Here is a 13,003-nt window from a genome sequence, read left to right as displayed (position 1 = left end):
CTAGCTAGCTATCTGGGTTTAGGAGGAGAGCAGAAAGCAACGACACACCTCGATCTACCTTGCTTCGCCTAACCAAACAACTGATGACAGACAGGGCCGGCCGTGGGAAGATGATGTAACGAAAATTGTTGCATCTCTCAACTATTTTACCGAATAAATGTATTTAAAATAGTTCCATACTCGCAAGCAATTTGTGATGCTTGCTGCTTTGGGAGGGAGGCCATCATGCAAGCAATTATAGATGGCTAAACATGCGGCCCAGCACGACATGGTATGGATACGCCCAAGTATTCCACGATTGCGCACAACACGATTAGGCACGAATAGCTAATCGTATCGTGCCGTGCCGCCACACCGTGCCGGTGCCGCGGCTAGGCACAGCACGATGCACGCATAGTCGTGCCGCGCCTAGCCCGTTGCTGGGCGGCGGTGCAGGCCGTGGCAGCCACGCCGCTGCCATTCTGACAAAGGACACCCACATGTACAGACCTCTCTAGTCTCTACATAGTAACAGGAGTGCACAGAGATACCGGAGGCTGTGAGCGGCAGCTGAGTTTTAGCAAGCAGGCTCTGCCTCTGCCTGACGTGGCTCAGTAACAATACAGTATATCTGATGATCATCCGACCAAGAGTCACCAGCCGCCCAGGCGCAGGTAGCTAGCTTTTTCTGGTGTACAAACACACCATCTCCTTAAAAAATTCTTTTCTTTTTTGGTTGCCGTAGTGTTCTTCCTCCAGGATTAATGTTTTGAACTTCAGTTTGCTGATTGAACTTTAAAATTCAGAGTTCATACTCTGAACTTGTCCTGTCTGCTTTATTTGCAATATACTCAAACCAATCTCTACTGCAATGCGTCTCTAGTGTGATATACTACTATGCAGTATGTTCAATTCAACTCAACATATGGTACTAGTAGCAGGAAAAAACAAAACATTTGCCGGTCTTATTATCTCTTGGCCTAGAACAGAAGCACCCCGGCCTGTGGCAGCCTAGCCACTCGTGTTGAGTCGTCTCTGTCAGTCTGCCCCAGCCAATAATAATAGAGCCACGTTTTAATGCCTCTGTGTATTGGTTCATTCAAGAAGAAGATTGGCAATGAGGAATGTGTGCAGATTGCTCCATGCTGCATGGTCCAACGCTCTGTTCCGCCGTCTACTAAATGTGTGGCCATTTTCCTAATCTTCAGTGGTAGTGTTACTATTATTGGTCACATTAAATTCAGAGTGCGAACAGCAATCAGATCAGATGCTAGCTAGCTATGTGGGTTTATGAGGAGAGCAGAAAGCAACACACCTCTACCTTGCTTCGCCTAACCAAACAACTGACAGACAGGTTACAGACAGAGACCGCGGCCCCTGCTGCTACAGACATGGCGGTTTACAATCAGTTGTACTGTGATTCCCGGTCACAGACTGGCGCGCGACGACTAATGGAATGTGCTGTGCTGATCTCTCAAGCGATCTCTCTTACCTGCTTCGGCGAGGTACTAGCCAAGTCTCATTTGGCAAAAGAAATACGAAGATTACTAGCGTGATGTTGACCCTACTAGGAGTAGTTTCTTTGCTCGATAATTCAGCCAGGTACGTTGTCACGTTCAGGTGGTGAACTTAATTTTGCACTTTTTTCTAGCCGAAATGCATGGGACAAGTTTTCCAGGAAAGTCTGCACTTTTATTGACTAACATAACATTCTCCTGCACGCATGTCCTTGTGTTCATCATGACTAATTGACTACTAGTAGTAGAAGCAAGAATGCAGCTTCATGCGCATCAAGAAGTCGTGGAATGTGTGTCATGCCATGCGTAGTGTAGCTAGCCAGCCCAGCTAGGAGCATTATATTATCCAGTCGTGCAATTGTTTGGCTGGAAATGAATTCATGCATCCATTGTTTTGCTGACACAACCGCTGTGTCATTCATTTCATGCATCCATACAATTTCGAGATCTCATCTTGAGATTAGACCAGCTTCTTCCTAGCAGTAAAATCCGAAAAATCACCTTTTTTGTTGTTATCGGATCTCCGTTCTTTTTTTAAAAAAGTAATAAACCGGATCTCCGTTCTGTTGGTTCATTTTCTTTGTCGCTGAGCCTGCAGGTTGTCATTTTCATGTGCCAGGTGGTTCATGGACTTCTGGAGAGCTTTTGCGCTTTTTCCGAGCCGAGATGGAAGAAGTAGTTTTGAGGGAAAAGAATATCTGATGCACTTTATCCAGTTTTCCAGAGTTGTGCAGAATCTCTCTGCTTAATTATACAGTCTCATATTTTTCTATTTGTACTAGGTTGTTGTGATGTACAGAATCCAAAAGCAAACCTTATTTTCTGCATGCATGTTTGATTTATTTGTGCAAGCAGTTAACGTCATGCAGGACAGGCAGAGACCTGTATGTAGTGCTACGGACCTTTTCTTCAAATTTCTCTGCTAACACATTCGTCCGTCGAGAGTCATTGCAGGCGCTACTGTTGACTATTTTGCACTTTTTTTCTGACTGGCCCAAAAATTGGAGGAAAATCTCGTTACACCAGCTAGCTGCTGGCTGAAATGCACGTATGATCAGAGGTAGCACGACAGCAGCTGAGAATTTATTTGTGTGCCAAGAGCCTAAGACTCATGTTTTATGTTTTTCCTATCAAATTTAGGATTCTAAGATATGATAACAAATGAGCTCCATCAATGTCATGCGCCTACCAGCTAACCGCTTTCTATATGTGTACAATTATTTTTGCTGAATGAAGTACCGTAAGTTCGTTCAAAGATTTTTAGGCATTTAATTTGTTATCCTTTAAAGACTCTTATTTAGTGTTGTGCTTGGATGTTGGATACTTTTATTAGATTATAGAAAGTTCCGGCCTCTCCTATGTTGAGCATTTTTTAAACAAACTCGCCGATGCTCATACGCTATAAATATCATAAGAGCTCCATCAATGTTATGTGCCTACTACCAGCTAACCACTTTCTATATATATGTGCACTTATTTTTGCTGAATGAAGTATCATAAGTTCGTTCAAAGATTTTTAGCCATTTAATATGTTATCCTTTAAGACTCTTATTTAGTATTGTACCAAAGGATGTTGGATACTTGAGCATGTTTTAGAACAACTCGCCGATTCTCATGCTAACGCTATAAATAGAAATGTAGAGTTGAAGCACACTAACCTCCAACACAAAGCTTACCCACAATGGGCAGCATGAAACTTGAGCTCATGGTCCTTGGTGTAGTTCTTATCATGTTTACATCACATAAAGCTTGGGGTGAGCAGGATTGTTACGCTGATAAAAGTACTATCATGAGGGTATGCATAAACAGCATCAAAATTAGTGGGAATTACGTCCCTCCAAGTTATTTATGCCGTCATCTGGTGGGGACATCTGACATGGCTTGTATATGCTGTGTACTTTGGCCATCGGATGGACATGTCGTTAGCGCGGCTAAACTTATTCGCCTTGCAAGTGATTGTGGCCAGGCGTTGTCTGTCGGAAGCAAATGTGGAAGTAAGTATCTCTAATGCCATGCTATATATGAATTATTTTTATAAAGCCTCATTGTGTAATGTTAACAGTCCAAGCAATATGATATGGATTATGTTTCTCATCAAGTTTGACCGTGGAAACACAACTGCCGCCATAAAGCCGTGTTCATGAGAATTTAGGAAGACAGGTAGCCTGATGAAGAATAAATATGTTCTTGGTAGAGCTTCATATTTTGTATGAACTGAAGGCAATTTAACGAATATATCATTTTGGATGAAGTGATCTATCTAGTTATATACATCCATAAAATATATGAAATGATCGGATCGACCTCCGGTCCGCTCGAGTAGTAGTATTTTTGCATTGACCATGCCACCCAACTGCAAAAAAAATGGTCATGCATGGATCGTGATTAATGTGTTCAATATCTTACTATTACTAATTGGAGATTTTTTTATGCCTTCACGTGAAACCACCTAGGATCCTAGGTGGACATTTTAAAAAAATAGAGAAATTCTCATAAAAAACAGAAATATATGGCAATCAATCTGACAACTCTAATCATAATAGCCATTGGATCTGTTATTTTTTCTTATAACTTTCCTACCTCTACCATTATGAAAAAAGCTAAAATAACCCCCTAAATATGTATCTAAATTATCCACCTCTGCCACTATAAAAAATAATCTAAAAATAATCTAAAGTAACCCCCTAATCTTCCTGCAAATTATCCATATATGCCATTATAAAACTAATGTCAAATACCCCCTAAGTTTATATATAAATTATCTAATTATGTCATTATTAAAAGTTAAAGTAATTTCTAAATCTGAATCTAAGTTATATAATTATAACAAAATCTTAAAGTGCACCAATATAAAATTCTAAATTATTATATCTATCGTTATCAATATATTATTTATGTTATTGCTTATATAAAAATATTGCCCGTGGTGTGTTTTATGTATGGGGGAAGATATAAGAATACCAATTTTTTATGTTGTTCATAGAGCGTAAACAGAAAATATATGGAGGTTTGATCCAAAGTGAAAAATATTATTAATAACTAAACATATTACAACTAAACATATTACAACTAGATAATGATGACTATGTATCTTTAAAATATTATATGTTAGAATATCTAATAGATGAAAGAGAGCATGTGATAGCTAATTATAATTATTAGCTACAAATTTTATTTTTATATTAATTCTAATTAGCCCGTGCGGGACCACGAGTTGATAGGCTTAGTATTACCAATTTGTATGGTCATCAAGAGATCCAATTCTATTATTGTTGGTTCAGTAACACAAGACCGGCAAAGAAGACACGGAAGTTACAAAAGAGGCCGAAATGTATTCGGCCACTGAAAAAGGTTAAAACTGGGGAGGCCTCTTAAGGCCCATTAGGCAGCATGGCCCAACGAGAATGGTACACCAACTGATCTATGGACCCCCACCTTCTCCTACTTGAAGTGAGACGCCAACGACACGTGGGCCGTTCGAAATTTGAAACCGCCCTCCCATTCTCTTCTCTCTCTTCGCTACCCTCCAACATTTATACTGAAAACTTTACCCCATTGTGATGTTCCTAACTTTTTAATGCAGCTGAAATGGTCAGAAGACAAGCTCTCTTTCCCGGTGACTCTGAGTTGCAACAGTTGCTTCACATTTTCAGGTCTTTCTTCCTCTTCTGCATTCAGACATTGGTGGCATAATATGTGTAGTACATTGCTTAGTTGCTAGGATACACGTTCTGTTAATCCTGAAGTTATTGTTCTATTATCAAGCTGATCGAATCCTGGCACTTAGCATTTGCTGCAAGGGTCATATTAAATGAGTTCTTGCTTGGCATAATATGTTACTATATGTGATGATGGTTTGATGTTCATTACTCATCTCTGTTAGACAGTACTATTAGTCTTGATTGTTTCAACTTTCAAGGAATAGCCAGTTATGCACATATAAAATCTCAGTCTGGGTTTCTTCTATCAATTTATATTGTAATATGGATTTGCCTTTTCTAGAACAATTTATACTATGTACTCTGGATTTGCTTAAATTTGCTTCTGGAAAAGGTTGTTGGGAACACCTACTGAGGAGCAGTGGCCTGGAGTGAGTGGCTTGAGGGATTGGCACGAGTTTCCACAGTGGAAGCCCCAGAGTTTGGCCCGTGCTGTCCCAACGCTGGAACCTGAGGGCATTGACCTGCTATCAGTAAGTTCTCTGTACTTGGAAGAGTTATTCCACCTACTTAAGAGACCTTTCTTCAATTATCAAACCTGAAGTTGATCCATTTCTTTTCTCACATAGTCACATTTCAAATGGGTCTATTATCTCTGCATATTTTCTTTTGGTGTCTTGCCCTGTATGTAACATTGTAACTTGATGTACAGTGGAGTGCATTTATTCTGAACATACTGAATTTCAGTTTATTGGTTCGTTTGTCATTGAGAACATTGGCTAAATTGTCACTTGATAGGTAGATCAATATCTTATTATGCCCTAAAAAAGAAAAGTCTGCTTATGGCTTTATTAGGATGTTTCATCATTCCCTTTGAACAAGAAACTGCGCAATCTTCTTCCCACCCCCCAAAAAGAAAGGAATTGTGCTGATGGTTTTGTGATTGACATTTTGCAGAAAATGCTTCAGCTAGATCCTGCAAATAGGATATCAGCTATCGCCGCGATGGACCATCCCTACTTTAACAGCCTTGACAAGTCCCAGTTCTAGTCTGAAGCTGCTACTATGAAGAAGTGAGCTTTCCGATGGAGCTATAAATTTCACTTGCCATCTAGGCAAGTGGTTCATAGTCTATTAGTGACGTGTTACCGAGTAAAATTGGCGTGCCTACCTTTTTGTGTCAGGGTTTTTATAGAGCCATGTGTGTGTGTGTGTGAGTGAATAAACTATATATCCTTTCATGTACCAAAATCTGTCTTGAAAACTTGTCTTGTAGCGTAACACAAGGTTATATGTTGGGAGGCACCGTGTTTTTTCTGTTAACCGTGCAGTCTAAAGAAAGCAAAGCTGTAACCACTGATGGATCATTGTTTGGTGTTCTGTCCGAGCACGGAGAAAATGTTTCAGACTTGGACAGCTATCCTTGACAAGCCCTCCTTTTACCATGTGATTGAGACCGTGTTGGGTTGGTCTGTGAAGAGTGAAATTTCTCATGGGGCTATCTATGAAATCAATTTCTGGCAACTGGGTCGGCATAATGGTTTGTTTGCAACCCAGATATCTGTAGCTGTGGTGTCTTGTCCTGGAGGCTGTTGGAGGAGAAGTTGCCCTCTCCCTCTGTGTCTCTTTCTCTGCTTGGATGTGGACGAGCGTGGAAACCTGACGCCTGCAGAGCAGAGCACGGGTAAGCAGTAATGTGTGGATGGCGACATCCAACGGAACTCATGGACTTTTTATCTATCTGTACACACACAGGTTGCCGATGGAATCCGACAGCGACATGAGAAGCAAGCAGCAGCAGCTGCCGGCTAAAGCGCTGGAATTGATCTCATTGTTCCTGTGCTGCCTGTGCATCATAAGTATATCATGCGACGCAAGACGTAATAGCAGAAATTAAATTCGGTTGATCCAATCTTTTGGGGTAGAATTCGGCTGATCCAATTCTGTTGTGGCAAAGGAAACAAATAAACAAGGGTGGATGGAAAACAGCTTTGCCGTTGGTTGCTGCTAACCTTGGCTGCGTTTGCGATTGCAGTTTGGCTGCTGGTTTGTTGGTTTGCAACAACAAGAGACGCGGATGCTGATGCAGCCTCCGTCGGAAGAAGAAGAAGAAGAGAATCAATGGAGGCCACAGCAGATATCAGTCACCCGTCAACCGCCCTCTCCTCATTAACTCCCACCCGCCTCACTTTTCTTGCCGTAATAACGACCGACTTCTCGTGCTTTCCCTATATAATTCATCTTCATCAGTTATTGCAAAGATTGCATCCTCCCAATCCCAGGCGCCCGCCCGAATCCATCAATCAATCCGACGATTCCCAATGGCCTCCTCCGCCGCCGCCGGCAACGGCACAGGCGGCATCCTCCCAACCCACACCGCCGCCCCCGCCTGGCCTTCCAAGACCAAGGACCCTCGGCGCCGGCGGCGCTGCCTCTGCGTCTGTCTCCTCGTCACCCTGGCCGTCCTGCTCGCGCTGGCCATCACCCTGCTCGTCCTCTTCCTCACCGTCCTCAAGGTCCGGGACCCCACCACGCGCCTCATCTCCACGCGCCTGGCGGGCGTCGCCCCGCGCCTCACCTTCCCGGCCCTGTCCGTCCAGCTCAACGTCACGCTGCTGCTCACCGTGGCCGTGCACAACCCGAACCCGGCCTCCTTCGCCTACGACGCCGGGGGCCACACCGACCTCACCTACCGCGGCGCGCACGTCGGCGAGGCGGCCATCGACCCGGGCCGCATCCCCAGCAAGGGCGACGGCGAGGTCAGGCTGGCGCTCACGGTGCAGGCCGACCGGCTGGCGGCCGACCTGGCGCAGCTGGTGGCGGACGTGGAGAGCGGGTCGGTGGCCATGGAGGCCAGCACCAGGATCCCCGGGAGGGTCACCATCCTGTGCATCTTCAAGAGGCACGCCGTCGCCTACTCCGACTGCAGCTTCGTCTTCGGCGTCGCGGAGATGGCGGTGCGCAGCCAGCAGTGCCACGATCGCACAAAGCTATGATGGTGGTGCCCGTGACGCGCGGCGCCGCCCGTGTTGTTTGTTGCGACGTCGTGGCATGCCAACCGTGTTGGTTTTCTTGGTCGATCTTGCTTGCCCGTCGCCGTCGCCGTCGGCGTCGGCACCGCCCACGCACCCACATGCTCCCCTCTCATGGCGTCGGATCATCCCACGTTGCAGTAGAAGCACGATAGATCTACTCTGTATTATTATTACTTTAATTTGTATGAGAGAGAGAGAGAGAGATGCTCTGCCAAGATAGATTAGGTCCTGCCTAGTTTTTACTGGGTCTTGTTATTATGGGTTTGATCATTGGTTGCTTGTGTACATAAACACAATAGGTTGAATGGATGGATGTGCAGGTGGTTGCGCTTTTTGTTTGTAAGTACTTTTGTACGTTTTGCTGACTTCTTTTTCACAACCTTCTCTTTTCTAATACACATTTTCATTGCACCTGTCCTATCTTTTAGAAGAGTTGTGGCTTAAGGGAAAACATAAATAAACTTTATATAATAATCTAAATAATGGCCCTCTACTACTCTTGAGTCGCGCAGCTCTTTAATTTTGGAACTTTGCTTAGAGATGAGATGATGGTGATATTCTTATTCCTAGCTTCACCTGACCTAGCTCCACTACAAGGAAGTGGGGACTTTTCGTTTTCAACTCCCATATAACGTGTCAATTACTATATGATAATGGGCTCACTTGTATATTTTCACAAAGTATAGGCTTTCTTTTTTAGGCAAATATTTTCACTTCTATATAAACATAATGATTTTTAAAAACATGCAATAAAAAAACTAAAATTGCGAATGTGACATGTCAGAAGTGGGATTTGAACCCACGCCCTCGTAAGAGGACCAGAACTTGAGTCTGGCGCCTTAGACCACTCGGCCATCCTGACTTCTGCATGTACAAATTTGTGGTTTATTTTAATTATAGCTAATATTAGTCAGTAATAACCATGTCCGAACCTTGTTCGCTGCTTCCAGCAGCTACCTAACACACGCATTGCAGAAATACAGAGGTCTGACAACAAAGCATTCACGATTACCGAATTGTTCATCCCATGTAACATGTATACCATAGCAACAAGTACCTGAAGCTAGAGTAATTAAACGTTCCAACAGTTGAGACAAGAAGGGGAGGCACAAAGTTCTACAGTAGTGTGCACTGACACGAATCATTGGTTTAATAAAGCTTCTTAAGAATCAAAGGCACGCCATTCCCAGGCTCAATGGTCAGTCTGAATGCTGGGCAATGCACGTATTTTGGCGAAAGTGCAAACTCAAACTTTGACAGCACAAGTGATAGCACAACCTTGAGCTCAACCATGGCCAGGTTCTGGCCGGCGCAGGTGCGGGCACCAACACCAAAGGGCATGTACATATGAGGGGCCTTGCAGGCGCCTGCTATGCCGTTGGCAAACCTGCCAGGATCAAACCTGTCGGAATTGGGACCCCAGACAACAGGATCCCGGTGAGCCAGCGCTACTGGGATTCTGATGTTGGTTCCTTTTGGAATGTTGAGGCTACCAATTTTTAGGTCGTTCAGAGCTTCTCGTGCCACAAACGCTGCTGGAGGGTACAGGCGAAGGGTCTCCTGGATCACCATTGTTATCTGCACAAGGATGATTGCAATTGTACAGTAAGCTTCCATCGGTGATACGTTTGTCAGGTAAAGGACAAATACTTGGTTGATTGTGTTTTATAATAGGCACACCATTTTCAACTTCCGCAGCATGTCAAATTCTATTGGTTTCCCTTGACAAACATCCAATAGCTCAGTCCGAGCACGGGACTGCCATTCAGGGTGTGAAGCAAGAAGCATCAAGCACCATGCAGCAGTGGTTGAGGTTGTTTCATGCCCTGCGAAGTAGATGTTCTTGCAGTTGTCGATGATGAAATCCTCAGGCGTCTGCGAAGCGAAGTGGCGGGCTTTAGCACCCTTAATTATAGAGTGCAGGAGATCCTTAGTTGACAAGGCGTCTGAATCTTGCTCGTGCTTCAGAGCTACATTTAAAATGAGGCGACGAATGCTGCGGTCCAGACTCCAAATTTCTCTATTGGTTTTTGTTGGCAAGTATCTGGATTGATATCATCATTTTCAATAAGGAAATGGAAAATAAGATGAGTGGTGTTATGACGCATACGTACTGAAAACACAACAAGGTACAATACTACAATATATATGCTGAATTACTCATACAGCTTATATATGATGTTTATTTTCGAGCAATAGGAGTAGGAGGGATGTAAAACATAATAAAAAAGATGAATCATCATTAGATTAAAAAAGAGACAAGCTTGGCATATACTGTACTAAAACTATTGCAATGACAGAGCTACTGGCCTGTTGGCCTGTATTTTCTAATCTTAGAAGTTCCTTTTTTCCTAAAACACTAAGAAGCAACTGCTCACGTCATATATAGGTTGCTACAAGATATTAAGAGATGTGTTCCAAACAATTCCCGCAAGAGCGAAATGCTATATTCTCATGTAACGTTAAGATATATGCAACTTTTCTTGAGATAACCCTTTTTTTATTAAAAAAAAACCGTCATAGTGACCCTATTGAGGGCCAATTCCATGTCTGAGTTTCTATTATGAGTGCTAGAGCAGCAGTTGTGCAGGTGAGCATGAGAAGTAAGCAGACAAATACTAAACCTTTAGGATATGAAACTGTTACAAGATTTATTTCTTCAACATACCTTATTCCGGGAACACCAAGCATGCTTTGCTCTGCCATTGCAATCTGAAGTTGCCGAATTTTGTTGAATATCTCTTTACCTGCAGCAAGATTGCTTCCAAATGAAGTCCTCGATATGACTTCAGCTGAAAAGTTTCTCAAGGACTCATCCACCACAGTCTCTGCAGTTATGTTTTCCCATGAAGTCAACATTGGCATTGCAGCTTCGACCATCACGTGCAACATGCCCTGTAAATATTTCCAGGAAACAAGTAGATAACTATCTGACATCATTGCATAGGCCAATTTCATGACAAACTTTCTCTGATTTTAAGGCAGATTTTAAGCCTTGATTTTACCTTAACCTTGTCCATGAAAAACTCTGGTGCAATCACCTTTCTTTGATGTGCCCAAAGCTCACCATTTGATGCCAATATTCCCATGCCAAGAAGAGCCCCACGCTCTTTTTGCAAAGACAAAGGCCTTCCAATATCAAAAGATTTGCAATTGGCCAGCTCTTTCACCATGTCAGGATCTGTCATATTCAGAATTTGTATGCTCCCAGTTGAATACAAGAAGATGGAACCTGACATAGTATGAAATATACAATAATTATTGGCATTTGAATAGGAAATGCAAAAGAAAATTCTCGCCAAGTCATATCCAACCGAATTGTCCAGTCAATATTGCCAAGTTCACAGTAATGCACTAGTTTGGTAGCTCAAAAGTGGATAAATTCAGGCATGTGACTGTGAGGGGTTGACATGAAGAAACAAAAACTAAAGTCACAAAAGTGCACCTGAACAAAAAACATATTCCAGGAGTCAGGAGAAACCATGAACTATGTATCAACAATTTTCACCCTAACAAACATTGCCATCACCGGCTTGCTGGATCCGTGGCAATGAAATTCAGGTGGGGCTCAATCCTTACACAGTACGCAGGGAAGCCAGTGTCATCATGACTGAAGTCGCAGAGAGAGAGAGAGAGAGAGAGAGAGAGAGAGAGAGAGAGAGAGAGTGAGAGAGAGGAAAACAAACATTGATTTAGCGGTTTCACCTGCATCAAATCTTTATAAGTTTATATGGCCAGAAAATTACCATCAAATGCACATAATTCAACAGCTGGGCATCCTAAAAGAAAAAAGAAGCAAGCTGAAATAATCGAGGACAAGTCTGTGACATTTCACATACCATAAATTCTGCTCCAATGGAGGAAGTAGGGGAATAGGGTGGCTGTATAATCCGAGGAGAACTTTTCAGTGGTCCCTGCTTGCAGTTCTTGGACAGATATGGCCAGTTCCTTCTGGATTCTCCTCATCTCCGCTATGTTTCCAAAGAGGAAAGAAGGCTTGGGCCCCTTCACTCCCTGGCTCCTCAGTTTCTGCCTCAGCCTCTCTGGTCTCAGCCATAGGATGGTGTACAGGTAGGAGAGGAGAATAAAGAGGAAGACCAAAGGTAGGAGTATCAGCCATTGGAGCCGTGAAAAGACTAGTTCCATATTTGTTTGTGGACTGTGGAGAGAGAAGCCTTGCTGCATGTTCATACTAGAGATATTTGTAGCACAGCTGGGAGCAGTAAAGGTTGGACAGCTATATAAAACCTCACACACTAGCGGTTACTCCCTCCGTGCTAATTTTTTTTGGGTCATTTTAGCTTTTCTATGTACATATATTTTGCTATACATCTAGACATAAGCCATGTCCTGATACATAATATTTTTTTTCGAAAGATCATAGTAAAAACCATGTACCTAGAAAAGACAAAATAACCCATAATTTAAAATGGAGGGAGTATTATATAAGACATGGCCATTTCTAATACAATAAGAAGACAGAAAAAGAAACAGTAGTGGACATAACAAACATTAAACTAGTTTTGTCTTCTTGCTATGATGAAACTAGTTCACGTCACCAGACATATCCTGTGATATAAAAATAAATAATACATAGCGAGCAGGCGGTCCCTTGATTTGGAAATATACTAGTAACAAACTGCTCAGGGGCGGAGACAGGGGGGGCGGGCAGGGGCCTGGGCCCCCCTATGAACCCCAATTTTACACTACAAAATTAAATTTTAATTAAATTTTTATATAAATTTGTATGGTTGGCCCCCCCTAACAATGAAAAAAACACAATCCTGGCTCCGCCCCTGAAACTGCTTTGCAA

At 42.9% G+C, this 13,003-nt stretch overlaps 3 protein-coding genes and 1 non-coding gene across 4 annotated transcripts; 2 read left to right on the top strand and 2 right to left on the bottom strand.

The window, feature by feature from the left end:
- Positions 1-5,025: 5,025 nt before the first annotated feature.
- On the top strand, positions 5,026-6,575 carry LOC120663417 (cyclin-dependent kinase B1-1-like). Its single transcript, XM_039942223.1, has 3 exons — positions 5,026-5,149; positions 5,550-5,688; positions 6,113-6,575. The coding sequence occupies exons 1-3, from the start codon at positions 5,085-5,087 to the stop codon at positions 6,203-6,205; spliced, it is 297 nt and encodes a 98-aa protein (XP_039798157.1). The 5' UTR covers positions 5,026-5,084; the 3' UTR covers positions 6,206-6,575.
- Positions 6,576-7,071: 496 nt separating this feature from the next.
- LOC120663416 lies at positions 7,072-8,603 on the top strand. Its single transcript, XM_039942222.1, has one exon. It carries the CDS (start codon positions 7,477-7,479, stop codon positions 8,149-8,151), a length of 675 nt encoding a protein of 224 aa, XP_039798156.1. The 5' UTR covers positions 7,072-7,476; the 3' UTR covers positions 8,152-8,603.
- A 365-nt stretch (positions 8,604-8,968) lies between these two features.
- TRNAL-CAA lies at positions 8,969-9,052 on the bottom strand. The gene has a single exon. It is a non-coding gene; the product is annotated as a tRNA-Leu (tRNA).
- Positions 9,053-9,168: 116 nt separating this feature from the next.
- On the bottom strand, positions 9,169-12,795 carry LOC120663412 (cytochrome P450 714C2-like). Its single transcript, XM_039942219.1, has 5 exons — positions 12,030-12,795; positions 11,196-11,422; positions 10,859-11,085; positions 9,871-10,234; positions 9,169-9,768 (listed from the first exon to the last, which is right to left on the bottom strand). The coding sequence occupies exons 1-5, from the start codon at positions 12,379-12,381 to the stop codon at positions 9,340-9,342; spliced, it is 1,599 nt and encodes a 532-aa protein (XP_039798153.1). The 5' UTR covers positions 12,382-12,795; the 3' UTR covers positions 9,169-9,339.
- Between the last annotated feature and the right edge of the window lie 208 nt (positions 12,796-13,003).

The sequence above is a fragment of the Panicum virgatum genome, chromosome 3N (genome assembly GCF_016808335.1).
Source record: "Panicum virgatum strain AP13 chromosome 3N, P.virgatum_v5, whole genome shotgun sequence".
In the NCBI taxonomy this organism is placed as follows: Eukaryota; Viridiplantae; Streptophyta; class Magnoliopsida; order Poales; family Poaceae; genus Panicum; species Panicum virgatum.
Note: the sequence above shows the minus strand (reverse complement) of the source record. Positions and strands in the feature narration are given on the sequence as shown.

Coding starts and splice junctions, on each gene's coding strand:
- LOC120663417 (XM_039942223.1), top strand. CDS start 5,085: ATGGTCAGAAGACAAGCTCTCTTTCCCGGTGACTCTGAGTTGCAACAG. Junction 5,150..5,549: donor CAGTTGCTTCACATTTTCAG/GTCTTTCTTCCT, acceptor CTTCTGGAAAAG/GTTGTTGGGAACACCTACTG. Junction 5,689..6,112: donor AGGGCATTGACCTGCTATCA/GTAAGTTCTCTG, acceptor GACATTTTGCAG/AAAATGCTTCAGCTAGATCC.
- LOC120663416 (XM_039942222.1), top strand. CDS start 7,477: ATGGCCTCCTCCGCCGCCGCCGGCAACGGCACAGGCGGCATCCTCCCA.
- LOC120663412 (XM_039942219.1), bottom strand. CDS start 12,381: ATGAACATGCAGCAAGGCTTCTCTCTCCACAGTCCACAAACAAATATG. Junction 11,423..12,029: donor CCATTGGAGCAGAATTTATG/GTATGTGAAATG, acceptor ATACTATGTCAG/GTTCCATCTTCTTGTATTCA. Junction 11,086..11,195: donor TTTTCATGGACAAGGTTAAG/GTAAAATCAAGG, acceptor AAATATTTACAG/GGCATGTTGCACGTGATGGT.